We start from the raw sequence: 27,652 nt of genomic DNA on the forward strand, positions 1-27,652 counted from the left end.
TAATTTACACTAAATTCATTTAAACTACGTGAAAATGGTTCAAATTTGGTCTAAAAAAGTAAAACACACAACTCTAACCAACTTGGTCTAGATTTGCAAGTTTGAATTGTAAAGTGTATATTTCTGAAATAAATATGTATACTAAGAAAAATATATTGATAGACAATCCACTATTATTCACCAAAGTCTTCAAATGGTACATAAAGAGTAAAATATCACAAACACCACACAATAACAAAGAAATTTGCAACAGTTGACAGTGCCTGGTCCTGTGATGCACTCCTCTCCTGTTTCTCAAGCATGACACATTCTTTCTGAAACCTTATCGACGAAGGAGAAATATGCATCACTCCAAGACTTTCTGCTTGCTGCAAAAGCCAGTCCAACACTAAAATAATATCACTTATCGATGAAGTCGTTGTCACCACCATCGTCCTCCAAAATCCTTTCGTTGTCACGATCTCCTGGACAGCTTGCGACAGGAGGAGGACCACAAAGGCCTGGATTTCAACGATAAGAGGATTCATTAAAAGTTGTCAAGTGAGCTGCATATATACGATCCTTACCAGAAAGCTCATTGCTTGACAAATTTAGGTACCCGAAAGGTGAAAGTTCTACGTACCAAAAATGTAATGGATGATACTATAGTACATAGCAGTATAAAATATAAAATGCTTTTTTAGCTCAAGTGATCGTACCTGGTCCTCTGATTCTCAGGCATGACATTCTGATATTCTCTCTAAAACTTGATCCGCAAACCGAAAATAAGCATCACTCCAAGATTTTCTGATAGCTAAAATAAAGAAAGGAACCAGAACACCCGATGCAAATCCCAATCCGACACTCAAATAAAACCACTTGTCAATGAAATCGTTGCCATCACCATCATCCTTCGGAGTCTTTCCCTTATCCGGATCATCATCTGGGCAGCTTACAAGAAAAGGAGCACCACAGAGGCCTGGATTTCCAGCAAAAGCTGGCGCATCGAAAGTTGTTGATTGCCCTGTGTATGGGATCCTACCGGTGAAGTCATTGTTTGACAGATTCAGATACCCCAGGAATGATAGTAAGACAAACTTTGAGGAATCGGACCTGTAAGCCTGTTGCTTGAAAGATCAAGTGACTGTAACTGGTTCAACTTTGAAATGCCTTCAAGAATGTGACCGCTTATGTGGTTTCTGGATAAATCCAGAGCAATCAAACCAGCCAAATTAGTTATTTCTTCGGGAATATCTCCACTCAATTGATTTCCAGAGACGTCTATGCTGATTACGAGGAAGAGCAACTTGGTGTATTTTTGAGGCGAGCCTTTTAATTTCACAATCAAGTTTTCTTCATAGTAAACACCCCTGTACTTCCCATAGAATATATAACGGTTTGTGTTTTTCACTTGTGCCATTGCTTTGAAATCTCCAAAACTAGCTGGAATGCTTCCATTCAGTTGATTTTCTGCAAGGTCCAGGACATGCAATGAACTTAAATTTGATAGCATGATGGAAGTTCTCCGAAAAATGCATTTGACCTTAACCTCAAAATTCTCAAATACTCAAAACCTTTCCCGATCCATGGGGGAATACTTCCTGTTAGCATGTTGTTTCCAATATCCAGTGTCTACAAACTTGACAAATTCTGCAAGGCTTGTGGGAGCTGTCCAGAGAGTTTGTTGTCGCTTAAGTGCATTGTTTGAAGCAGACTTAGCTGACCTAATAAGCTTGGAATGTTTCCAGATAGATTGTTCTTGCTAAGGTCTAAAACCTTCAGAAAGGAACAGTTTGCTATGGTAGAAGGAATGCTTCCACTTAATCTGTTATTTGAAAAATCGATAACTTCAAGAAGCAAAATTTTGCCTATAGAAGCAGGGATTTCACCTGTTAGTTGGTTTCCCGAAAGAGAGAGGAAGATCATGTTTGGTATGGTTTCCCCTATGGCCTTTGGGATATGACCTGAAAATACATTGTTGGATAAATCTAGTAACTCGATATCAGCAATCGGAAAAGGAATCGGTCCTTCAAAGAAGTTGAAGCTCAAATCAATATCTGCATAGGGAGCAGCATTAAAAGGATTTGGGACCTGCCCTCCTAATTGATTGAATGAGATATTTAACAGTGAGAGGTTCGATGAGATTTCCCAAAACCAGTTTGGAATGGAACCTGAAATGCTGGCATTTGAGAAATCTAGAAACTCGACCTCCTTTTGGGATCTTAACCAAGCAGGAAACGAAGGACCCAAATGGCATGACCCTAGATCAAGATTTCGGACTAGAAAAGGGGGGATCCAATTTGAACTGACGTTTAATGTTAAAGAGTTGGAAGACAAAAGCAAGATTTTCAACTTACTAGGCTGCGAAAAATGTGTTTCGGTTACAACACCTGTCAAATGATTGGAAGAAACATCCAACACGAGACAACTCAGAAAGTTTCCCTAAACTATCTGGGAGAGTCCCATTTAGTTTATTATATCCAAGATCTAGCAGAGAAATATTCGTTAATGATCCCAATGTAGAAGGGATGGGACCATAGAGGGAGTTCCCGAACAGACTTAGCTTGATGAGATTCTCAAGCTGACCTAACCATTCTGGCAATTTACCCACCAATCGATTGATAGACAAATCCAAGTGCTGCAGGCTAGGTAGTGGACTGCTAGTTTTGCAGGTTCTCATTCGCAGAACTTCAGGTAAAGTTCCTGTTAGGTAATTGCCTGATAAGCGGAAAAACTGGAGGTTGCAAAGTTCACCTATAGAGCTTGGAATCCCACCCTCCACATTGTTGTTAAAAAGATCAAAATAAGTGAGAGCTGTCATGTTGCCAATGGAAGCAGGAAGTTTACCATGTAATTTACTGGAAGCTAGAATAATAACTTCTATCTTTTCCCATCCTGCTCTGAAAAGCTGAGAGCAACTTGCCGTTAGATTTTCATTCTCAGAAAGATCAATAGACTTTAATCTCGAAAGTTTCCTGAAACCAAGCGGAATCCTTCCATGCAAGCCACAGCTGCTACTGAGAGTTTCAAGACTACTGATATTGACAAGCCAATTAGGTATATCTGACATGAAGCTGTTAATATCAAGTTCGACTACAGAAAGTGAAGTGAAATTGACTACAGTGAGAGAGGGAATAAAACCGGATAAGCCACATCTTGACATATGCAATTCAGTTAAGAAGAAGAGTTTATTAAGCTTTGGAATCCAGTCCGGTCCTACCATTGAAAGATCAGCTTCATTCATATTGAGATACTCCATAGATACTAGACCAGTCACCCATTCAAGGTTATCAACAGATATAAAATTAAGGGACACATCAAGAAACTGCAAGCTAGAGAGGTTCCCTAAATTTGGGAGAATTCTACCACTAAACCCAGCATATGACAGGTTTAGATACTGCAAATTCTTCAGGGATCCGAAAAATTCTGGTATTGGAATTCCATTAAATGTATTGAAACTCAAGTCTAAATGCCTCAAGGACTCGAGCATTTTCAGCGATGGACTAATTTCACCACTAAGGTTCCAGAATCCGTACCTGCTTGGAGAACCCTGTGGATGTGGGTTATGGAGATCAACTGTTAGAACAGCTCCAGTTGTATTATGACAGTGTATCCCCCGCCATTTGCAGCAGTTGCTTCCTTTCCATGATGAAAGCCGGTTTTCAGGATCTTCAAGACCCTTTTTGAAGTCAATGAGAGCCTCTCTCTCACTTTCTAGGCAACCTATCAAACGAGCATTACCACCACAAGAAAAATGGTTTATCAAGAAGAAGAGAAGCAGCAAGAGTGGATGAAGCATTGTGAATGATTCTGTAAACTCAAAGTCTCAGACTCTCAATAACCAAACACTATGAACCATGAACAATGATGATGTTTCTGATATATAATCTTCGCTTGCGTGCGAAGAAAGAAAACTAATTTCGCTTTCTTCAGAAGAGTTAAGAAAAGTGAAGGTTCATGGTAAGACCAGAGAAAATAATTCAACATAAAAACATTTAACTGCAAGGAACATTCAAACCAGTTCCCCAGAAATCAATGTATGCCCTTATAATAATCACATTCTTAGAACATATTAAACGCTGTCCTTATCCTTAAATTAAAAATAAATGGTGAACTCTTTCTGGACCAATCAGTTTTCTCTTAGTATTGGCTTGATGCAACAAGTTTCTCATCATTCCCGACTATTAAATTATGCAGGCCTGCCTGGAAATTAACCAAGTCAATGCATGCTTGTTAAAAAAATAACACTCAATAAAAGAAAATTATGAACTATAAGAAAACTGCATATTTTTCGACAAAAATGATATTCTAAACTAATCTATTTACAAAGAAGGGAAATTAAAGTAAGGTGCAAGGGACGGCAACCCATTATCTTTAACCAACTAATCTAACTTAAATTTGTACAAAAAATTATAGTTGATTTGGAAAAGTATTTTCACGTGAAGATTAAGCACGGACCAACAAGAAGGCCCGTTTTGTGTGCTGTGCGGATGACGACTTTTCAGTTTTCCCTCCACCGTCCATGCAGTAGCAGCCCAAAAGTCCCACGCTCCCGTAACACGCGTGAAGGTCACTTACGTTCCCAAATTACCGTTACTACCCGCCAACTAAAGTCACAGAAAATTCTCAGCACTCCAACTAAAATCTCTCTCTCTCTCTCTCTCTCTCTCTCTCTCCATAATGGCTCTCTTCACTTCTATCTCCACCTCAACCCTCTCCATCTCGGCGGCAATCCGTCCCATCAGGCCGTCGAACAGCTCTAAGCGCTTCTCTCATTCCATCACTGCTTCTTCTCTGAGCTCCCCACCGTCTCCGGAATCAAAATCAACGGCCCCAAATCAAACCGCAGTGTCCTCCTCCTCCGAAACTTCACCAGACCCTTTGAATGGTGCGTCGTCAAGACCCCCGGAGCCGGTGGGCTTCAATTACGCCCTTGCCAACGGCAACCCCTTTGTTCGGTTTGCCCGTTCCGCTGAGTCTTCCATTGAAAGGGTAACTGAATTTTAATTTGTGTTTCAGTCACTGTTCTTGCTTAGTAATGATTACTTGGTATAAATGTTCAGAGATCCATGGGAATATTGGAACTTTTGGAATTTGGATGTGACTAAAAGAGTGAATTTTCCTCTAGTTGCAGAGGAGGCTCTTCTTAAAATACAGAAAAGAAAAACCCTTCTAGTTGCAGAGGAGGCTCTTCTTAACTTAGGGCTGTTTAATACCATATCGTTTTCAGTTTTCAAAACAAGTGAAAACTGAAAACGAAATGATTATCAATCGGCCATTTAGTAATGTGGCCTTTTCTTAATTTTGGTGACCGGAGCTTTTTATTGTGTGTCTTTGTTCCGCCATAGCTTGTGTTACGTTTTTTATGTAATGCTGGAGTTCATCAACTCTCTAAAGAATTTCTTGCACTTTGATTAAAATTAAAATGACAGGGGAGGGGTTTGAATAGCTTGGAGGACTTGGTTGTGATTTTTTTGATAATTGACAGATTGCTGCTGAGCAATAAGAAGAATCAGTAAGTTAGAGCTACTGATGCAAATGTAGTAGTTTTGTTCAAACACTTTGGAGGCAATCTCTTTCAAAGCTTAAAAGAATTCAATGGCAATGGTAATTTGTAAGCGGTCTAGCGCGTATAAACAACCTATCTTAAACTAAGGATGGCTAGGACACAACAAAATCTCATTTACCTCATGGTCGATTCTGTTTTTTGTTATAGGTGCCAACTGTCAATAATTAAGAAAGTTGTGCAGTTTCTTCTCTGTTTAGAAATTTTTTGCGTCTAACAATATGTTCTAAGCGTTCTTTATGTGTCCATTGTTGAACAGACAATATTTGACTTCCGGTTTTTGGCACTGTTTGCTGTTGGAGGTTCGTTGGCTGGTTCACTGTTGTGCTTTCTCAATGTAATTTCTCTCTATCATATTTTATATTCTTACTTAAGTACCAAGGAGAAGAAATATTTTCTTTCTATGAGGTCTTCGACCATGAAAATATAAATTCAGGCTCTGATTGCGATTTCAACTATAATCTCTGTGCTACACATAATGTATGACTGTATCCGTACACACTCATACTACATTCAAATCTGCAGGGTTGTGTTTATATAATGGATGCGTTTAAAGTTTATTGGACTAGTTGTGTCAAAGGGAATCACACTGGACATATGGTTCTCCGACTTGTTGAAGCTATTGGTATAATTTCAGAATCCTCTTTCTAGAATTGCTCTATGTTTCTGTTTCTTGAATATGCTTTCAAATGCTTACAAAATACATGTCAAATGTCGTGACTTCTGTGTAAGCAGCAGAAGTCCCTCCTTTCTTAACAGGGTAAAACTCATCGTATGATGTCCATATTTCTATGTTTATTTTTGTTATTATAGTCTGTATGTTGATGCAATGACGTATGATGCAGATGTTTACCTTGCTGGGACTGTCATGTTAATATTTGGCATGGGACTTTACGGATTATTTATCAGCAATGTCCCTAATGATGTGCCTTCCATTGATGATCGCGCTCTAAAGGGATCTTCTTTGTTCGGGATGTTTGCTATGAAGGTAATTTTACTTCCCGTATGCATTGGCTTAAACCTGCACCGAGGTATTAAATTATTAATAGATGCTAACACAGTCTTATTACATCAGAACTAATCTGTCTTATTTTATTTTTTGAACACTGCCAAGTTAACTAGATGCTGGTTTTTCAGGAGAGACCTAAATGGATGAAAATTAGCTCACTCGATGAACTGAAGACGAAAGTGGGGCACGTAATTGTCATGATTCTTCTGGTAAAGATGTTTGAGCGGAGCAAGATGGTGCAGATAACCACCGGTTTGGATCTATTGAGCTATTCTGTCTGTATTTTCCTGTCTTCTGCTTCTCTGTACGTCCTTCATAATCTACACAAGTAAGGATAAGGCTTTCAAACACATTATGTATAGGGTTTAACGTGACGTTTAGCTTACAGCTTCAAGTGAATATACGTCTTCCGAATTGAAATCAAAGTTCTGCTATTTTGATCTCGACTGCTATTACTCACCTGACACTCCACATTAGATGCAAGCAACTTATGAAGATCAGATAACACTTCCTAGTTCTTACCGTTATCTTTAAGCATGAAAAACGGCAAGGTAGACTCTTCCACCAATTTGTCCAAAATTAACCATTTATCTCAAAATGTCTTGGTGGAATTTAAGTAGATATTCTCCAGTGTTAGATGATAACTTATCTGGTGCGGTACAAATGTATAACTTCACTCGTAACTTCGAACATTTGACTCCGCGATGGTTCTGCAACAATATGCCATACCAAGTTGAGCATATGTTCCATGGATAAACTACGAAACTGCAAAAGTGCAAATGAACTCTGGCAGCTCGCAAAGCATCACTTGCTTCTTACCTTCTCCTATATCCAACGACGCATGTAGTCATGATTTTCAACTGGCCTTACACACAAGGGTGTCTCGTGTGAGCCAGCTAGAAGGCTGTTTTGGTTTTGCTTCAAAAAACAAAAAATATTCAAAGTTTATAGCTAGATGTTGCTTGTAACACCAATATCTGGTGGAATTGTTACCGCGCTGGGAGTTTATGAAAAGAATTACTGATGCAACAAAAAATGCAACTGCATCTTTTCTCGTTATGCTATTTACCTTTCTCCATCTTAATATTTTGTTCATCGAAAAAACTATACAATATACAATTTTAGATTGTTGAATGTACTAGTCTGCTTTAACTTTGATAAGGCAATTCCATTAATCTGTCGAACCCTCTCCCTCGAAAGCTTTAACAGTCTTCCTATCTCCTCAAAGGACTTTGGGGTCTCTCCGTGTAGCCCAAAGTGTAATCTCAACACATATGCTTCTCTATCACTCAGCGTCTTGAGAAGCTTCTTGACCTCTTGCTTCATTAGCTGTTTTGTAAGCATCTTTTCTGGCATCATCTCCTCTGGCCCTTGCATGATCTCCTGCAGTAGAATGCGAACTAATAAATTAAGATCAACTAATGAAGCGTAACTGATACACCTTCCACAATCGTTTGAGCTGCTAATGGCGCATAGCCATGAAAGCAAACATTCACTAAAGTGGAAATAAGATTCAAGAAACAGACCTGCAGTGACATGCAACCCCGAACAGTTACCACTCTATCCAATGAAATTGGCGGTCTGCTCCTCTCGCTAACAAGCTTTACTGTTGCAGCATGCACATTAACCTCTTGAGCGATTTCATCATATGTAGGCAGTCGCTGTATTCTTTGGTTGAAGGAATTTTTAGCTTTTGTGATTTTTGCCATCATACCGCACACGTTTACCTGCAGAAATAAACTAACCATACTTCTGTAATCTTTCAATCAATGCAATTCTACCAGGTTATCTCGCAAGAGTTGTATAAAATATATGCAAGGAAAGGAACTCATTTTGATAAAAATTTACTATCTAAATCATCTCAAACAAGTTTTAACACGATGTATACGCCAAAAGAGCATCTCCAGCTGAAAGCTAACCTCATCATCTATATTCAATAAAATTCACCTTTGACAGTAGAACAATCTTGACGAAAAAATTTCAAACAAATTACGCTAACAAGTATAGTCATGGCTGATAAAAATTATAGTCATGGCTGATAAAAATTGCTTTAACAATCAATAATTTTTTCTTCTCAGACGTACCATGGTTTTGACACACCAACTGATATATACAGTAAGCTAGAAGCAAAGGCGCAAATTCTCGAGAAAACTTTGGGCTGACAAGACCTGGTTTACTATATCCTACCCCAGCATTAGAACTTTCCATTGAAATGCAACGCAGGAAATGTGCTGTTTTCATTCAAGAAGTAGTCCCCATTTCCAATTAAGAGACATTGAACGTAGTCGTGAATGTGGTGCAAAACTTGAATTGCCGAACTTCCTCTTTGCATCAGAAAACCAATAAACACTAATCCGAGACCCATAGAACTAACTAATTAATTACATCACTAACATAAAATCTGCAGCTCAGTGATTAGGCAACCTCAGTAAAAAAGCGGAAGCAGTGTCTAACAAAAAGAACTAAATCCAACTGTTTAAGAACAATGGTTAATTAGGTTAGCTTCTCACTGGTAATCTGATTATTCTAGACTTCTTGTCTAGGGCTCTGATAATAGCTTGCCTGATCCACCAGTAGACGTACGTTGATAATTTACATCCTCGCTCATGATCAAACTTCTCTGCCCCTCGAAGTAGCCCAATGCTCCCTTCCTGCATAAATAGATACTTAGTTTCATGGAGCAACTTACGGAAAGTGTTGGACAGGAGTAAAAAAGGTGTAGGAACCTGAATGAGGTCTTGAAAGCTTAATCCTTTGCCTTGATAACTGCTGGCAACAGAGACAATGAGTCCCCGGTAGCTCCTGATGATTCTTTCTTGTGACTCTCTTTTCTTACAAAGCACGTTATCTATACTTCTCGTCTTCATTCCCATTGCCTTGGCTAACTGCTTTGAGGTAGGCTCCTGCTCTTCAGCTTCTATGACTCTTAATCTTCGTGATTCTAGTCTTGCTCCCTCCTGTGTTATTAAAGGCCATACACAGATTACAAAACTCTGCAAGAAGTAATTTGAGAACTGTTCTAAAACAAAACACGGTTCCAACTAAAGCTGGTTCTAGTAATTGCATTTGAAAACGAAAGGAAAATCATGTGAACCGAAGTATAAAGATTAGCAGAAACTTAAACTTTTTTTAAGGTTTATGCAATGGCCACCAATTGAATCATGTTAGTTGCATCATTTACAAGGAGCAGTGGATAGGAAGAAAATTAAAACTAGAGGTGAGAATGTTGCTAACTGTAGTGATCATCATATACAACATCGAACTGTACAGTTGAAGAAACATTATAGTGTCCTCTAGCATTAAAAAGTATATGTTCAGTTGTACGAATGCCTAGAGGTGAGAATTTCTTATAATACGAAGATGAGATACAAGAAAGGCAAGCACGTAAACGAATTTACAAAATGTAACCCATAGCAAAACTCCATTTCTTAAATAATGCTCTTGAACTTGGCAAGAATTGATGAACTCAAATATTGAAACCAACCAATCATTCTCCAAACTCAATCGGAACAAATAATGATGCGCAATATGCTGTCTAAATCGAGAAGTAGAAGAACACCCATCAATTATTTATACGACAGAGTAAATGGCAGTTAGGCTTTTCACATATAAGCACATAACTACTTTACACCTTAGAGAAAAACACTTCAAGTCCAATACTTCAAAAAACACCCTACTTTTCAACAGAAGAGACTCTAACGGAAGTTCGTGCTGTAAGAATCAGTTAGAACATGGCAGCTGGCTGACTCATGGGCTTTTTCTTTAATTGGGCCGCGTTGTAAGCTATGTTTGAATGAGGAATTTCCAAGTACCGAACATTTGAGGTAAATTAGTTACAAATGAATCGCAAAACACTAGATGAAGGGATTTGAAATGCGCAAACAAGGATTCACAAATGACGACTCCATTCAAGTAGCCATTTGAAAATCCCTTTAAACACGTTGTATTTACTCATTTCAAAATCATCCACCAAATCTTTTTGCGGTGCATTTTTAACTAATTTAGTCCTATACCGCTTAGTACTTTCAAATCCCATATCGAAACATAGCATGAACGTTTTTTGTATAAAACTAACCATTCTCGGAATACTAGTACAAATTTGCTATACAAAGAATCAAGGAGAATTATAGTACCTTGAGACTTAGACAGCATTCTGCTTCTTCTTTTGAGCTCAGATGCCCACATCTCACCAACCCAAACGACAACTTTCCATCTCCAACGCCCCTCTCCCTCTCCTCATCCAAACCCTCCAAACCTCTTCTCCTTTTCCTCCTCCTCTTCCTCCTCATCACCAACCCACCACTCCCATTCCCACTCTCCCTACAACTCCAAGCCTTCACAATCTCATCCCTCGCCGCTGCAGCATCTCTGGCCGCCTCTACAGCAGCCCGGGCCAGCGCCAGCGCCTCAGCCGCAGCTGCAACTACCAATGCGTCATTGGAGACCAAACTGGCGCCAAATTTGGAGGAGGAAGAGGAAGAGAGTGGAGGGAAGTGCAGTTGGAGAGGGTGGTGGGTTTTGAGTGGAAGTGTTGGGAGGGTTGGAGATTGGTTTGGTGATGAACATATGCTGCTGGTGATGGCCATACAGATTACAGAGAGTACAAGGAGTGAAGTGTGAGGAGTGGATTTTTCTTTCTGGAGAGATATTTGTGTGTTTTGCCATGTCAGTCCAACGGACAGACAGAGAGGATAGAGGCCTCAGTCCGTCCGGTGCTAAATTTTTGCTACCTGTGGATATCATTGAATTCAATCTCGATCATCGGTTTCAAATTATGTCCAACTTTTTTTTTTTTTTTTTTCTGCTTATTTATGTTTATTTATGTTATTTGATTTTCTTTTAGGAACTTTAATGAAAAGTTATTAGTAGTTTAACGAAAAATCATATATCTACAGTAAAAAGCTAATCTTGGTATTATTTATTTTACCTTTTATTTTTTCATTTTTGTTAAAACTCAAAGTTTTCAAATCATTTTCATTAGTTTTCATTTTACTCTATTTTAGAGTAATAGTAGGCTTACCACGCGTGGTGGTTGATGGCAAATTTTGAACTGTATTTTATTAGTCACGCCTGGTTAGATCATTGATGTTGATAAATCACACAATGATGGTTAGAAGAGGCCGAAATGCCAGTTGATATATATATATAGTTTTCAAAAGAAAAGGCCTAGCACATATTATACATATACTAAAACTCAGTTTCTTGGTATTGTTTTTCATTGTTAATGAACAGTGAAATGGCGGAAATACCCTCAACCATTATGTTCTTTTTTTTCTCTTGGTATAGTGAAATTACGTGTTTATCAACGCTAGCCACGCGTCCATCATCGTCGAGAAGTCTGCTTTGTCTACAACCTCTAGACTTCCACTTCTCTCTTGAACTCGCCTTCTGTCGCTCTTGGCTTCTCTCACTTTGAAACCTTGTGTTCTTTTTCTCACAAGCTACCAACGAACCAATAGAAGTTTCTTGGTGAAAAACCAACCAATAGTAGAATTTTCTTTGGGTTTTGAGTTTGATTCGAAGAAAATTTTACCTAGAAAAGCTCATGTTTCCTGGTGAGATTTACGGCTTTCTTGGTCTTGGGATTTCTGTTGTTATCAGAACAATATCGATATCATCTGGGGGTTTTGTTTTGTTTGAATTTCTTTTTTGTGATTTTGGATTTACAACTGGATTTTGTGATCAAATTTCCTTTTTGTGATTTTGGGGTTTTGTTTGTAGGCTCCGATTCTACATGTGAGTTGTCACATTCCGGTCAAGGACGGATCACTTTTCGGGCTCGTTCCATCACCGTAGCATAATATTGTCCGTTTTGGGCTTACCATTTCTTCACGGTTTTGTTTTTGGGAACTCACGAGCAACTTCCCAGTGGGTCACCCATCATGGGATTGCTCTAGCCCCTTCTCGCTCAACTTCGAAGTTCCTACAGAACCCGAAGCCATAGAGCTCCCAAAAGGCCTCGTGTTAGGTGGGGATGGGAATATACATTCAAGGATCACTTTCCTGGACGATGTGGGATGTCACAATCCATCCCTTTTAGGGACCCGACGTCCTCGTCGGCGCACCACGATCAGGGTTAGGCTTTGATACCAAATTGTCACATCCCGGCCCAGGACGGATCACTTCCTGGGCCCGCTCCACCACCGTAGCACGATATTGTCCGCTTTGGGTTTACCATTCCCTCACGGTTTTATTTTTGGGAACTTCTCAGTGAGTCACCCATCATGGGATTGCTCTAGCCCCCTTCTCGCTCAACCTCGGAGTTCCTACGGAACTCGAAGCCAGTGAACTTCCAAAAGGCCTCGTGCTAGGTAGGGATGAGAATATATATTTAAGGATCACTCCAATGAGTAATGTGGGATGTCACATGAGTGCTTAATTTGGTTTTGTATTCAATTTCAGGAGACCTTGGATTTTTGTTTTTTGGGCTTTTGTTTTCAGCCTCTGACACCCTATGTGCTCAAGCTCTATGATGGCAGTGGTGAGCTTCCCTTTCAAAGATTCCTCCTTTCCAGTAATTAAGGTTTATGAAGTGATTTCTCTGCTTAATTTATGCTTCATTAGTTAATGAAGGAGGATTTGAATCAATTCATCTAAACGTGATCCTAACTTTATCTTTTTTGTTTTGCTACTGGTGGTTGTGAACGTGATGTGTTACCATGTTAAGAGGAAATTAAGAAAAGCATTCGTTAATCTACTTTTGGTTATCTAAATTTCAATTCATTTGTTTTTATTTTACCCGGGCTTCGTTTCATCTTCAAATCCCTTCGATTTTTTGCACTTTGTTTTGGGGAACACAATTGCAATTTTCAAAAGAAAAATCTATTCCCATTGGATATATTGTCAGCCATTAGACTGAACAAAAAGGTTGGTATCTTTAGTTTTTCATTTTTTTTCCTTCAATTTGGAATGTGAATTCGCATTGTCACTTTGGCTTCACATTGTTGGTACGCAAAGACAGATTGCAAACAATTTTACTATTTTTTTTGTAAGAACTTCAATTATTTTCAAAATGTGAAAACAACATGCATTCCCTTATATTCCAATGAGCATCGAGACAACAATATTTCTTACAGGAAAAGAATAGATCATATGTTAGGAAGATACAAAGCTGGAGTATTTGCCAAACAAAATTGTGGACATTCTTTTTTTATTCTTTGAGGGACAATTGTTATCGCTTCTTTTTCTTAATGGAAAATTGTTGCTAATTTGTTTGTGAAATTTTACCTAGGTTTTATTTTTCCTTATTCTTTTTGTGTTTGTTTTTCCCTTTTAGTTTATTTGGAATCATGGAATCTGGATAGGGTGAGCAGGATATTAGTAGTGGTTTGTTTGTGTTTTTTTTTCGTGAATTTTGATAGGTTAAAGAGCAAAAGCGCTGGCACGAGCAAGAAGGCTGCAAAGGATCCCAATAATCCTAAGAAGCCTACAAGTGCCTTCATCGTTTTCATGTATGATCAAATCTCTCTCTCTCTCTCTCTCTCTGTCTCTCTCTCTCTCTCCAAATCGATCGTTTTTTTACTATGATTTAATTTTTGTAGTTATATTTGTATAAATTTTTCAGTCAGTTTTATATAAGAAGCATTTCAGAGTGAAATATCAAGGACCATCATAAGTCAATCTCATCTTATGATCCACTCTTGCCTTTATCAATTACCATCCTATATATGCAACATAGTCTCCACTCTCTCACTCTCTTGCAAATCCTTCTTCCCATTTTCTCCTAGACATGATCAATGCCATCAGCCTTTACTCATTAGCCACTGCCACCTTTACATTGCACATCAAATTTAGAACACACATGGTATATATGTCTCAAACATCTCAGATCATTTCTTTTACTTCGATTTTTATTAGATCTTACAAAAGCGTTTTAATTTTTCCAGTATTGTTACTCTTACACGATTGCTACTGCATATACTCATCTTTTTAGGCTGTTGGGTTTTTTCTGCATGCACAGATTAGATTTCCAAATTTTCTTTTTCCTTTTTTTTTTTTTTTTTTTTTTTAATTTTTATAGTTCTCTCTCATTTTTCTGAAACCAAAATACAAAACGTAAATTTCAAACATCCTTGCAGACCAAATTCATTACTTTTAACCATGCACACAAGTTTGAGAGACCATTTCAGAAATAACATATATTAGCCATGCATAAAAGTTTGGGCAATCTGCTATTTACTGCTCTTTAACTCTATTTCTCATATTGAAGACTCAGGGCAAATCACAATTGCGCCTCTTCATTTATCTGCTTATTGCTATTTATGTTAGCTGCTTATTTTTCAGTGGGATTGGTTCTAAAATTCTAATTTTTTTGAGCAATGACAAACTGGAATTGGTTTTGAAATTTTATCACCATGCAAAATTGCAAAGGGCTGACCAAATGAAACACATAATTTCGATACACTTGGCTAAGGCATTGGAATTCCATCATTAGTAACTTGAAAAAGCCAACAAAAATCCTTGCTTTTAAGTAACATGCTGATGAAGTTGACCCAACCTAAGATAACCAAATCTCTGTTGGACAATGACATATACATGGTTCATATCAAAATTTATTTACATAGTTCACATGGAAATACAATTGTTGGTAGCATAAGCACATACACAACTTGTTGATGTACAAAATCAGCGAGGACTTTGGTACAACAGAAAGTGTCAAGTTTGCAACATTCGTTAGATTACTCCGGTCACTAGTGTGGATAAGTATGTAAATGGACAGAGACAAAGAAGCAAACACAAAATGTACCTGGTTCACCCAGATTGGCTACGTCCACGGAGTAGGAGAGTTCTCATTAATTGTGAAGGGTATACACAAATACATAGGTTAAAGCTCTCCTTAGTGAGTCTAGTGAATGATTTAGTACAAATGACATTAAGAATTATTGTGGGAGAATGGTCTCTTTTTATAAAAGAGAGTTTCTAGCTTTATTCTGATTTTGACGCGTGTCATGCTGTGATTGACCTTTGATGTTGACACATGTCACGCTGTGATTGGCCTTTGATGTTGACATGTGTCATGCAGTGATTGGCCTCTTGGTTGGGGGGAAACTCTTGTGGATCCTTGACGGTGTATCGTTGACCCGTGCTTAGTAGTTTCGGGATTAGTCAAGTATAGTACAAACAATGCTCCTTTAAGTTCCCGAGTGAGGGAAGCTCTTCAGTTGGGGACTTGCAAGATCCAAGCCATTAAGTAATCACAAAACTTCTAAGTACCGAAGTGTGGTATCTTTTTCACTTGCCTATGTCCCACAGATAGGATTGGTATACTTTCTAGTTTTTCCCAAGGTAGATGTGGCATCTTCTCTGGAGGTCCTAGTCCTCCATCCAGAAGTAGTATCTTTAGCTGATGTTGACGCACAAGGTAATGTATCACTTTCACTTGAAGCTTACTTGTAGTTTTGGGCTTGGTCAAGTGCTATAAAACCATATAGTATGAATCCCCCAAGTCGCCGAGCTAGGAGATCTACCGAAAGAGGTGACAGACAAGGTAAGCAATCAGAGTTTCAAGCAATCAGTCTCAAATTAGAAGTTTGATCTCGAGTTCCGGTTGATTGTTCTCATTCTTCTTGTCTTGCGGACAGCAACAAGGACAAAGAAAAGGACACGGAGAAGATATGATATGTGATACTTTTGCTTTTGAAGAAGTAACGGATGAATCGGCACGTGTTTTGTTGTACTTGTTGACTTTCCATAGGCTTATTCTTGAACTGGGCTGGTTTTCTGGTTTCCTCCAAAGGAACAAGCCGACTCAAGAATTTGAAGGTCAAAACAGGAACGTCAAATCTAAAGTACATTCAAACCTGATGATATGGGATACTTTTGCTATTGACAAAGTAGTGGATGTGGTATGGCGAGGCTTTACTCTTCGGCGACGGTTCCAACAAAAGGTTGTTGAAGCTTCTTGAGCTCTTTGGATGAGGCAATAATGCTGAGCTTGGATTTGACTTAAATTCCTCCGTCTGGATTGTGCGTTTCTGCAGGAAGGGCGTTGTAGTGATCTATTCCAGCTCATCATTGAACCTTCTGCTTTAATCTTTTGCATAGCAGAAGTGGTGCGCAACCTTTGCATTTGAATGGTCCTTCAGAGCACTATTTCTCAGCAACTTATCCATGCTTGGCAGCTTCAGTGTAAAGAGCCAATAGCATATTAACTGTTCTGAGGTATTTGTCGAAATAACTCATAACCTTAACAACATTTGAGGATGAGTACTCGAAAGCAATGCCTGGTAAGCAACCAGGCAAAGGTTTCGGGCAATCAGCTTTAGACTGTAAGTTTGATTTCAGGTCCCGACTGATTGCTTTCTTTTTCCTTGTCTTGCAGGTAAGAGTAAGGGCAAATGAAAAGACAGGGAAAAGACATGATATGGGATACTCTTGCTTTTGACCCTGATGACATAAGATACCCTTGCTCTGGTGTGCTATGTTTGTAGAAGTATTATCGGGGGGAAAGAAAGCTAAGTATTTTGAGAGGCTTTGTTGGGAGTGCCTTCTCGAATGTGAGGAAGAGTTGAGCATTTTTGCAAGTTTGCCTAGCTGTGGAGGATGAAGTTTGACATATATAGGACTTTCCGCAACAAGAAGTAGTAATGTTTACCCTTCTTGGTCATAGCAATGTAGTAGGAACTGCAAGATTCACGTGTTTTAACTTTGTCAGAGATCTTTTGATAAAGTGTTTCGTGATATCCAAAAAGTTGATGTTGCATGTGAGAAATGTCGACAAATTTTATCCACGAAAATCTGGCTCTCAAAATTCGGAGAGCGGTGCCTTTTCGTTTTTTTTAACAAGGATATCTTGTTGAAGATGCATTCTCGAGGAGGATGGGAAGTTAGGCACACTCGCAAGTCTTCTTTGCCATAGGGGATGGAGGTCAACAGATATAGGGATTTTCCAATTAGCAAGTAGTGGTGCTATTCCTTTACCCTTGTGGATGATAGTAGGGTAGCTAGAACTTCGAAATTCTCGTGCCTTAACTTTGTCAAAGTTCATTGACAAAGTTATCCTTAGTATCCGATGAGCTGATGTCATGTGTGAAGATTGCTGACAAATTTTACTCAGGAAAATTTGCTTCTCAAAATTCAGAGAGGTGTCTCTTCGATTGTTGAATAAACTGCTATGTTGCCCTTTCTTTTATAAAGGCACCAATTGTGTTCAAGAAGTAGGTTCAAAGAGTTACTGCTTGTAGGAATTTCCCTCTATTTTTGTATTTATGAGATTTACTGTACCTCATTTTTCCTTCATCATTTTCTGAAAATGTTTGACCCATCTGATCGTCGTTTTGACTTGAATGTTGTGGAAGAGGCAGCCATGTCTCCTCAAGATAACATATGGCGCCCATCCTTTTATCCCCTACTGGTTCCTTTACCATTGGGGACTCTGTGATGAAAAATGACATGATCGCTGCGGTGGTAGCTAAGAATCTTCTCACTCCCAAAGATAACAGACTATTTTCCAAATGGTCCGATGAGTTGGTTGTTAAGGATACTCTAGCTCTCAGTGCTCAATGTGTGGGTTCTGTGTCTAATATGGCTCAACGCTTGTTTGCTCGAACCTGCCAAGTGAATCATTGGCGGTTGAGGTGGCAAGTCTAATATAGGAGATCAGAGGGCTCAAGCAGGAGAATAAACAGTTGCACATGCTTGCACATAATTACTCTACGAGCATGAAGGGAAAGTTTGATCGGTTGCAGGAATCCGAGGATCGGATTTTAAGTGATCATCAAAGGTTTGTGAGTTTGTTCGAAAGGCATTTATTGCCTTTGTCTTCTAGGGCTGTACCACGTAGTGAAGCTCCAAATAATCAACCTCCGGTGCCTTTTTTCTCTGAGGTTCTACCCAATACTGAAGCTCCAAATGATCACCCTCTGGTGCCTCCTATTTCTGGGGCTCTGCTGAGTACTAAGACTTCTCATGAGCAATATTTGTGAAGGCCCCCTCCTATTTGTTTGTTTTGATTCATGTGTATGCACGTATTTGTAATTTATCGAAGATATCAATAAATAAGCTTCACTTTATTCATCGTGTTGTGTTAAATATACTAAGGCATCATTCACTAAATTCTTCGAATTTTTTCTTTTGTTGAAGTTTGCATGTTGAAACTTCGTGGATGGATCCTGTAGGTTGAAATATTGCTCCCTTAATTTCCCAATTGAGGAAAGGTTCTCGGTTGGGGACTTGAAAAATCCAAGTCATTGAGTAGTCACACAACTGTTGAGTACCGAGGTGTAGTAGCATATGGTAGGAGTCCCTCAAGTTTCCGGGCGAGGATAGTTGTCGAGGGAGGTGTCTTGGTGGTAGCTCAAGTTGTCAAAGTAACGAAGCTTTGTTTGTGATAACACATACCTGTATACATGTTTCAACCTGAAAATAATTCAAACTCGTTTGATCTTCACCAAGGCCCAACACTTTTATATTTTAACAGCCCAATTTTCTCTTGCTTCATGTTGAGAAGTAGGGAAATAATAAAATAAAAATAACGACCAAGGCCTCATCCCTTTGTCTGTGTCTTCTTCCCTATTTCCCCTTACTTTTCTCACTGTTGCATAACTTGTTCATGTTCTCCTCGTTTCTGCCACTCCCTGCTTCTTTTCTCTTTTTATTTATTTATTTTTTCTTTATGCTAAAGCAAAATAAGTGCAAAACCCCACTTTTTTGCAAAGTCACATGGACTTCACCATTTATTTTTAAGGCAACATAAGTGGAAACTCCACTTTCCTGGTAAAGTCATGTGGACTACACTTATTGTTCTTTTCTTTATGCTAAAGCAAAATAAGTGGAATTGCAGAGGGTGTAACCGTGGGTGGCTGCTTTAATTTTCAAGATAGCAGCTGTGACTTTTAGCTGAATTGAAGGTTATAGAGGAGTTGGGTAACTTGTGGATTTGAAAGTTTAAGAGGTTCAACACTCCTCCATTTGATATTTAATTATGCTTTTGTTTATGACTAGAGCTGACACAAATAATTATATAATATGTAACAAGGGCTTTGTGAATGGAGAGGAAGGATAAGGAAATTTGTGTTTAAAGTTTTTGTTCACACAATTGTTGTTACACAAATTGCAAAAATCTTGGGTTTTGTGAACAAATTTGTTTATTCGTAGCAAGGTTTTGTGTTTGGAAAATAGTTTAATTGGTAAGGTTTATTGATTGTGGGTTTTTGTTTGGGTATATAGCTTAAATAGTTGAAGCTTTTTTTTAGAACACAAAACTTGATTTAGCTTCACACTATCTTGATCAAGAGTGTGTGAAGCTTTTATATGTTTTGGTGTTGAAGTTTTGTAGTGAAGCTTTGTAATTGAAACTTGGTAGTTGAAGCTTTGTAAGTGAAACTTGGTAGTTGAAGCTTTGTAAGTGAAACTTGGTAGTTGAAGCTTTATAGTGAAGCTTTGTGGGTGAAGCTTTGTAGGTGAAACTTTATGGGTGAAGCTTTGTAGGTGAAGTTTTGTGGTTGAAGCTTTGTGGGTGAAGTTTTATAGGTGAAGCTTTGTGGTTGAAGCTTTGTAGGTGAAACTTTTGTTGGCACCATAAATTGGTTTTGCTTCACACTATCTTGATCAAGAGTGTGTGAGGCTTTTGAGAATTGTGGTTAAACTCCTTTGATGAAGTTGTTGTGTTCAACCCCTTCTCTTTTTTTTTTTTTTTTCTTTTTTTTTTTGGGGGGGGGGGTGCCATAAGTTTGAAATTTGAAAACTCCCTAGCTTGTGTGGAAGTTTGAAGACTTTCTATGTGGAGTTTTCTCATGGTTTGAATTTGAATTTTGAATTTCTTTGGCCATGCTGAACCATATAAGAATGATAAGTTTCCATTATTTTCATTGCCTTCATTTGCTCATTTTGTAGTGATTTTTGAAGATAGAGTGCTCTCTAGTTGAGAAAGATTTCGGTATTGCTTTGCACCATCTTCAGGTTGGTAGTCTTCTCCACTAGATCAAATGCTTTCATTCTTGTTGAATTGTTTGAATGTTCATGCATTTGGTTAAGAACATAATGAACTGGTTGAGCTTTTCCTCGTGCCCCGAGAACTTCTTAGGTTTCAATCTTTCATGTAGTGATAAAGTTTGTTTCTGTTTGTAGTAGATGTTAGAGCATGGAAGTCCTAGTGATGAGGGTTCTTATAACTCTAGCTTTAGGTTTGAGCCTGCAATGTCGGAGTCTTCAAGGCCTTTGTTAGAGTCTTGTACAAAAGAAACGTTGGATGATCTTCATAACTGTCAAACCTTAGTCAATGTTGGTTCTTCCTCCTTCATGTCAGTGGGTGAGGGGGTTGACGCCATATCCATATTTCGCTCTGAGTTCACAGTAGACCATTTAGAGAACAACTTGTTAGATAACGAAAACAGCTTGAGGCCCTAAGGCACTCATGTAGTATCCCCCATAGTGTAGGAATACGTTTGGTGCATTATGAAGAATTGGTCTCTAAGCCACCCATAGGTTATGTTATGTTCTACACCCAGATACTAGTGACTTTAGGGGTGAAGCTACCTTTGCACCCCGTGATTGCAACAGATGTTATCTTTTATCAGATATGCGCCTGGGTAACTCAACCCTGGTTTCTGGGATAACTTGATTGGGTTTTATATCATTTGGATGGAGTGTGGGTTGGGTGAGCCTTCTTTCCATCAGTGGCATTACTGCTATAAGACGGGCCCTGTGAAGTCATGCACTGGTTGTGCCGAGTGTGCGTGTCGGAGCGAGAGAGAGCGTATTGTTTTTGGTAAGAAAAAGGCGTACGGTACATGGAAAAACCGTTGGTGCTTTCTTTATAATGATTGGGAGCATGTTAAGGGTGTCACGCCTGAGCGACGTGTTCCTACTCACTTCCAGACAGTAGGTTGTAATGTATCCATTATTCGCATTATTTGCTATTTGTTGTGATTTTCTCTTGCTTCTAACATTTTTCTTCATGCAGTGACGCCAGGCACCATCAAGCTGTCCGAACGGGAGCTAGCTGACGTGGAGAATGTGTTGAGGGTGCCTAAAGAGGATAGACACTTGGGTAAGCTACGACCCTTATTTCGATAGTATGGTTTCCAGCCCTTAGTTTCTGAGTGTTAGAAACGAGCGAGTAAGTTGTATCCTTCACTTGACTCTTGTTCTTTTTTATTTTTATTATTTTTTATTTTTTGTAAAGTTGTATTCCTTACTTTGATTTTCCTTGTTTAGTGGAGAAGCTGAGCAAGAAATGGGAGATTAGCATTAAGAAAAGGAAAACACCAATGTTAGTTCCCTCAGAAGACATTTTATTTCACAAGGAAGCTCGCAAGCACCGAGTGAGACCAGCCATTAGACCTGAGTCTCACAAGGAGGTCCTCAAGATTGCTGCCTCGAGGAAAACTGAAGCTGGGGCCATCGGATGTGCTGCTGCCATAGTTACAAGGGAGGAAAGGCGATTGTTGCCTCCTCTTCCAACTATTAATCCTATCTTTCTTCCAATTATGAAGCACACTAGCTAGGAAGGTGATCCTAATTCCAGTCGCAAGAGTAAAGATAAAGAAGAGGCTGGCAGTGTTCCTTTGAAGGACTTGAAGGTTGTCATGCAGCCAAAGAGCTTTAGGTATGTCAATAATTGCCTGGCAGGGTGTCGATTCACTTTTAATGAGCTCGGAGAGCCACTAGCTAAGAATGAATCAGATTACGATCGAATATTGAAGCTATCTTATTATGTGAGTGTTACTTTGTCATTTTCTTACTTTCTCCTATTTATTATTTTTCGTAGTGATGATCATCTTGTCATGCAGGTTATGACTGAGTACGACGACAGGCTGCGAAAGGCTGAAAGTTATAAGGCGAAATTGAAAGAGAATAAACAACTTGTGGATGATGTTAGGAAGAATAAAAAACTTTTGACTGAGGCCGTCCAGCTTAAGGACTAAACCATGAAAAGGTTGACGAGGTGGAATGGTGAGAATGTAAGGCTCAAGAAACTGTTTGAGGTGACTAAGATATAGTTGGAGGTGGCTACCTTCGAGGTATCCAAGGTCAAGGAGGAGTTGAATGGTGCCTTACTCGAGGTTTCTAAGCTAAAGAGGAGTATCCCAACTGAGAGGAAGGCTGTCGTGCAGGAGCACTTAGGTTCCCAGGCCTTTCACCATGCCATTAGACCTCACTGCACCCGGGAGGTTTACTTTGAGAAAAGGAAATGGATGGACGTCCTTGACCGTTATGACGATGGAAGCATTATTCGAAAATACCATGAGGAGATAGATGAGTATCATCAAAAGGGTGAAACTTTCATCCTCGCAGTTGATCCTAGTAGTGAAGAGGAGTCAGATGATGATGCTAGTGTTGATGAGCAGACTCGACTGGGTGAGGATGATCTTGGAGATGCAAAAGATGGTGGTGGGGCGCAGAGTGATATTGTCAAGGGTTCGACCTCTGATGAGGATGACTAGTAGTGCCTTCATTTTCTGCATGTACTCTGGATGTACTAGTTTGTTGTTTGTATGGTATGTGTCATGTACTCTGGATGTACTAGTTTGTTGTTTATATGGCATGTGCCATGTTATAAGCCTGAGAGCTTTTTGTTTACGGATGTTTACGACTTTGCGTCGTATAATCTGATGTTAATTGCCAAGTGTTTGCACTATCATTGATGAATGTTTGGCTATGTTTGAATAGATCCCTTGTTTGGATATAAGCCATAATTTGGGTATGATTGAACGAATATACTGTGAAGCTGTTCGTTTATTTGTATAGTCTTGTTGAATAGCTTCAACAAGATATTCGTTCAATCATACCCAAATCATGGCTTATATCCAAATAAGGGATCTATTCAAACATTCATCAATGATAGTGCAAACAATTAGCAATTAACATTGGATTATACAACGCAAAGTTGTAAACATCCATAAACAAAAATCTCTCAGGCTTATAACATGGCACATGCCATACAAACTAGTACATCTAGAATACATGGCACATACCATACAAACAACAAACTAGTACATCCAGAGTGCATGCAAAAAATGAAGCCACTACTAGTCATCCTTATCAGAGGTCGAATCCCTGACAATATCACTTTGCGTCCCACCACCATCTTATGCATTTCCAAGATCATCTTCATGCTGCTGAGTCTGCTCATCAGGATTAGCGTCATCGTCAGACTCCTCTTCACTACTAGGATCGACTGCGAGGACGAAGGTTTCACCCTTTTGACGATACTCATTTATCTCCTCATGATACTTTCGAATAATGCTTCCATCGTCATAACATTCAAGGACAGCCATCCATTTCCTTTTCTCAAAGTGAACCTCCCGGGTGCAGTGAGGTCTAATGGCATGGTGAAAGGCCTGGGAACCTAAGTACTCTTGCACGGCAACCTCCCTCTCAGTTGGGATACTCCTCTTCAACTCTGAAACTTTGACCAAGGCACCATCCAACTCCTCCTTGACCTTGGATGCCTTGAGGGTAGCCACCTCCAACTGTTTCTTAGTCACCTCAAACTATTTCTTGAGCCTTACATTCTCACCATTCCACCTCGTCAACCTCTCCATGGATTGGTCCTTGAGCTAGATGGCCTCAGTCAAAAGTTTCTTATTCTTTATGGCATCATCCATAAGCTGTTTATTCTCTTTCAATTTCGCCTTAAACCTCTCGCAGTCTGTCATCGTACTAAGTCATGACCTGCATAACAAGATGATCATCACTACCTAAAAAATAATAAAGAGGAGAAAGTAAGGAAATGACAAAGTAACACTTAGTTTTTCATCACACCATCGTGAAACCTTCACAACCTCCACCATAAATAGGTAGAAACCCAAGAACCAAACACCTGCACAGTCACAGCAAAACCCATGTATTCCGCCCCATCTCCCGGTCACGGCAGCAGCGAAGGAAACACACCACAAGCACCTCACTTCCTGCAATCACAAAGCAACAGTCTGCTCAACTCCCCAAACAAACACCACCAAGGAACCAATAGAAGAACCAAAGCCGACCGAGCCCACAGCCACCGAAATCCTCACAACGCCTCCGAGCTCCACTGAAATCCCCCCTCCACAACCTCCGCCGTCTTCTCTTCCTTCCAGACGAAGAAGAGACCTCTTTAAAATGATGCCCATTTCTCCAACTCATCTACCTTCTACCGTGATCAACTTTTACGACGCCACTCTTGGTCGCCACCTCACGAGCTGACTCGTCCAAATCGGCGTCACCGACATGTTTCACTGTCCCTGGTGACTTTAACTTGACTCTGCTCAACCACCTTATCGCCGAGTTCGGGCTCACCAACATTGGCTGCTGCAACGAACTCAACGCCGTTTGGAGGGTCGAACAATTAGGGGACGAACATGATTCTTCACCACACTATTGGGTTGCCAGATTTTAGCCAAGAGCTGAGATCTTTCAGACTGTGACTTGCTATCAGGCTGTGGTGAATAATCTGGAAGATGCGCTACGGAGAAACCCCACGACAAAGAGGAGATGAGATCTTTTTCTTTTGTTATTTTATTACTTTATTATTATCATTTATGCCCCATTAACATAACAAGTCTTTGCCTAATAATATTATTATTACTATATATGTGATATCACAGTAATCATTATCATAAAACGTGGTAAAGTCTGTACATCCACTACACCATTTACATTATTTAATGATTTTATCACATGATCATTGTCAAAAAACGTGACTAAGCACATCAAACAAAGTTATGCATATATATATATATAGCTCAAAATTATTACAACTACTTTAGTGGAATGATAACTAACAAATGGAGCAGCAGCTCCTTCTTGTTTTATGCTCTCTGCATCTCTCTCTTCTCTACCAAAATTACAAGCACACTGCAAGTTTTCAAAGGGAAACCGTATCCACCCAATTTCATCTACCAAAAGAAATAAAACACCTTTACTTTTCCTTTTCAACAAACATCGTTATGATGTTTCATCACAAAACAAGGGATATCAATTTGTTGTCTTCCCTTTTTTCTTTTTGACTAACCAATAGTGTCTTTCGGCCATTTGGCCACATACTCCAACATTGCTAACACCACATACTGTATGGTCCATGCTTATCTTATATATAGAAAGCCGGAGGAAAAGTACAGCATGCGGACAAAACTTTGGTGTCACCGGCTTCGACAAAAAGAATTGAACGAAAATACCTCTCGGCCAAAAAAAATTGAAAATATGATATATGAATGCAGAAAATAATTCAAGGGTAATTTGGTAAATTTATTTTTAAATAATTTTGTCATGACTGGGAGTGCACAACAGTCCACATGCAGCCAAAATTTTGGGGTCACTGCATGGTTGGACCAAAATGCCCCTCGTCACAAAAAATACAACAAAATTGAATGTAGTAAGGGTAATTTGGTAATTTAACTATCATAAAATATAATATAAATATAAGTGTGAGGAGATAAAAGAATAAAAAAATGAAAGGGAAGAAAGAAAAGAATTAACAAATGACAAAAACATTTAAAATGTATAAATAGAGCGCTGTGATTCAAAAAATGTATTTTACACGCGATTGTTTATTAAATATTATTTTTCAATTGTTAATTAAGAGGTGCATAGTGCTGGTTATAAAAAAAATTCTCGCACGCGTATAATAATATGATTCAATTAGTTGTCAAATGATCATTTTTTCTTTATAAAAAAAGTATTTCGCACGTGGATAATAATGTGATTAAATTAATTGTCAAATGATTTTTTTTAACAAATAATATTATCTATACTAAGGGGGAGGGAGTGCGCTTAGCCTCACAATAGGCTAACAATAGTGTAATTCAATCAATTGTTTATTAAATATCATTTTCTCTATTCCTAATGTAAATTTTATACAATCCGATTTTATTATGTTAATTCAATGACTTTAATTGGTTTATGAGGGGTTTGTTCTAGCATGATGGAAAATTATTTTACTTCAAATATTCAATTTTCCTTTTTTCAATTTACATATATAAATACATTTAAAATGTGTAAGTCGCGAACGGCACGCTGTGATTCAAAAAATGTCTCCTGCACGCGGGTGAGCACATGCGTGAAGACTAGTCATTATAATAAGACTCTATCATGATTATTCCACATGACTATTCCACTAGGTGGGAAGTTTGACACATGACACATTTTTTTAGGGCACGTGGGTACGGTACACAATACAAATTTGTGTGTGTACATATATGTATATATTTGTCTGCATTCATGTTAAGATTATTATGCTATGAATGCTTCCCATATCCATAATTTAGATTTCACTAATCCTAGTCACATCACATATGTTTAAATAGGCATTTATTTGTACAATCTTAACATGCTGCCTAGTGTCATGTGACTGCCTTTAACTATGTCACTTATGCAACATGTGGTTTACCACACAACTTAATAAATTATTTATTTGTAGTAGGCACATAGTACAATATTTTGCTTGCCAAACTCTGTCAATTTGATTTATTCATTATGCGTTCATACTTATACTGTCATTTATTGTAAGGAATTATTAAGCAACTAGCTCTATTGATCAACTTTGTTGCTGATTAAAGAAACCTACCAACTTATAGACTGATGAACCATATACTTATGTTGACAAAGATTTAGTCTGAACAGTAGTCTCTTGTCTAACCGGAAACCCACTTGCTCGGACACTCGCTCATTTGGACACATGTGTGCTTAGACACCTGCGAGCCTGGGCACCTTTGAGCTCGAACCCCAACTTGTGGACCCAACTCAAAGTCCATACGTATGGCTTTGACTTAAAGACAACTTATAAACGTGATTTGCGGACCCAACACATAGATCCAATATGCGAACCCGACAAGCGGACCCGAGTCATGTTGACAGTTAACTCATAATGAGCGCATGCTGACGTTGGGTGCAAACTCGCAACGAGGAATACCACAAGTCGAGCTGTTGCCTCGCAACGAGCACCATCTCCAACCGAGCAACCGCCTTACTATGAACATTGTCTCTAACCGAGCAGCCTCGCAACGTGTGCTACCTCTAGTTGAGTATTACTTCAAGTTTAGCACCGTTTCATGTCGAGTACCGATTATGGACGACATCTAGTCATTTCAGCCTCCACATGGATTGGATTTGAAGTCTCCGACCAAAAGACTCTCTTGACAAAAGGCTTGAGGGACTCCTGTTGTACCATATATTGGACC

General features: G+C 38.9%; 3 protein-coding genes and 1 long non-coding RNA gene across 6 annotated transcripts; 2 read left to right on the top strand and 2 right to left on the bottom strand.

The window, feature by feature from the left end:
• Nucleotides 1–710: 710 nt before the first annotated feature.
• LOC125470721 (receptor-like protein EIX1) lies at nucleotides 711–3,868 on the bottom strand. The gene is given in 4 exon segments (XM_048570183.1): nucleotides 711–1,069; nucleotides 1,072–1,475; nucleotides 1,616–2,400; nucleotides 2,402–3,868. Coding segments are annotated over 4 exon segments (2,922 nt in total). The 5' UTR covers nucleotides 3,779–3,868; the 3' UTR covers nucleotides 711–713.
• Nucleotides 3,869–4,618: 750 nt separating this feature from the next.
• On the top strand, nucleotides 4,619–6,997 carry LOC103945508. The gene is made up of 5 exons (XM_018647026.2): nucleotides 4,619–4,971; nucleotides 5,805–5,882; nucleotides 6,071–6,170; nucleotides 6,391–6,533; nucleotides 6,683–6,997. The coding sequence occupies exons 1-5, from the start codon at nucleotides 4,660–4,662 to the stop codon at nucleotides 6,884–6,886; spliced, it is 837 nt and encodes a 278-aa protein (XP_018502542.2). The 5' UTR covers nucleotides 4,619–4,659; the 3' UTR covers nucleotides 6,887–6,997.
• A 581-nt stretch (nucleotides 6,998–7,578) lies between these two features.
• Nucleotides 7,579–11,266, bottom strand: LOC103945510 (RNA polymerase sigma factor sigD, chloroplastic). The gene is made up of 5 exons (XM_009356084.3): nucleotides 10,688–11,266; nucleotides 9,281–9,511; nucleotides 9,065–9,205; nucleotides 8,081–8,281; nucleotides 7,579–7,937 (listed from the first exon to the last, which is right to left on the bottom strand). The coding sequence occupies exons 1-5, from the start codon at nucleotides 11,138–11,140 to the stop codon at nucleotides 7,659–7,661; spliced, it is 1,305 nt and encodes a 434-aa protein (XP_009354359.2). The 5' UTR covers nucleotides 11,141–11,266; the 3' UTR covers nucleotides 7,579–7,658.
• A 2,627-nt stretch (nucleotides 11,267–13,893) lies between these two features.
• LOC125470728 lies at nucleotides 13,894–22,426 on the top strand. Of its 3 annotated transcripts, none has more exons than XR_007253054.1 (5): nucleotides 13,894–14,005; nucleotides 20,388–20,453; nucleotides 21,457–21,612; nucleotides 21,711–22,210; nucleotides 22,286–22,426. It is a non-coding gene; the product is annotated as an uncharacterized LOC125470728 (long non-coding RNA). The 3 variants fall into 3 exon arrangements; XR_007253055.1 differs by having other exon boundaries at nucleotides 21,457–21,543; XR_007253056.1 differs by lacking the exon at nucleotides 20,388–20,453 and having other exon boundaries at nucleotides 13,903–14,005.
• The last annotated feature ends 5,226 nt before the right edge of the window (nucleotides 22,427–27,652 follow it).

The sequence above is a fragment of a genome, unplaced genomic scaffold, assembly GCF_019419815.1.
Source record: "Pyrus x bretschneideri cultivar Hongxiangsu unplaced genomic scaffold, Pyrus_bretschneideri_v1 Contig52, whole genome shotgun sequence".
Taxonomy (NCBI): Eukaryota; Viridiplantae; Streptophyta; class Magnoliopsida; order Rosales; family Rosaceae; genus Pyrus; species Pyrus x bretschneideri.

Excerpts from the sequence above, each read along its gene's own strand:
- LOC103945508 (XM_018647026.2), top strand. The coding sequence starts at position 4,660 with ATGGCTCTCTTCACTTCTATCTCCACCTCAACCCTCTCCATCTCGGCG. Across the intron at positions 6,171-6,390 it reads CCGACTTGTTGAAGCTATTG|ATGTTTACCTTGCTGGGACT; the intron begins GTATAATTTCAG and ends CGTATGATGCAG. Across the intron at positions 6,534-6,682 it reads TCGGGATGTTTGCTATGAAG|GAGAGACCTAAATGGATGAA; the intron begins GTAATTTTACTT and ends CTGGTTTTTCAG.
- LOC103945510 (XM_009356084.3), bottom strand. The coding sequence starts at position 11,140 with ATGGCCATCACCAGCAGCATATGTTCATCACCAAACCAATCTCCAACC. Across the intron at positions 9,512-10,687 it reads AATGCTGTCTAAGTCTCAAG|GAGGGAGCAAGACTAGAATC; the intron begins GTACTATAATTC and ends TTAATAACACAG. Across the intron at positions 9,206-9,280 it reads GCTTTCAAGACCTCATTCAG|GAAGGGAGCATTGGGCTACT; the intron begins GTTCCTACACCT and ends CTATTTATGCAG.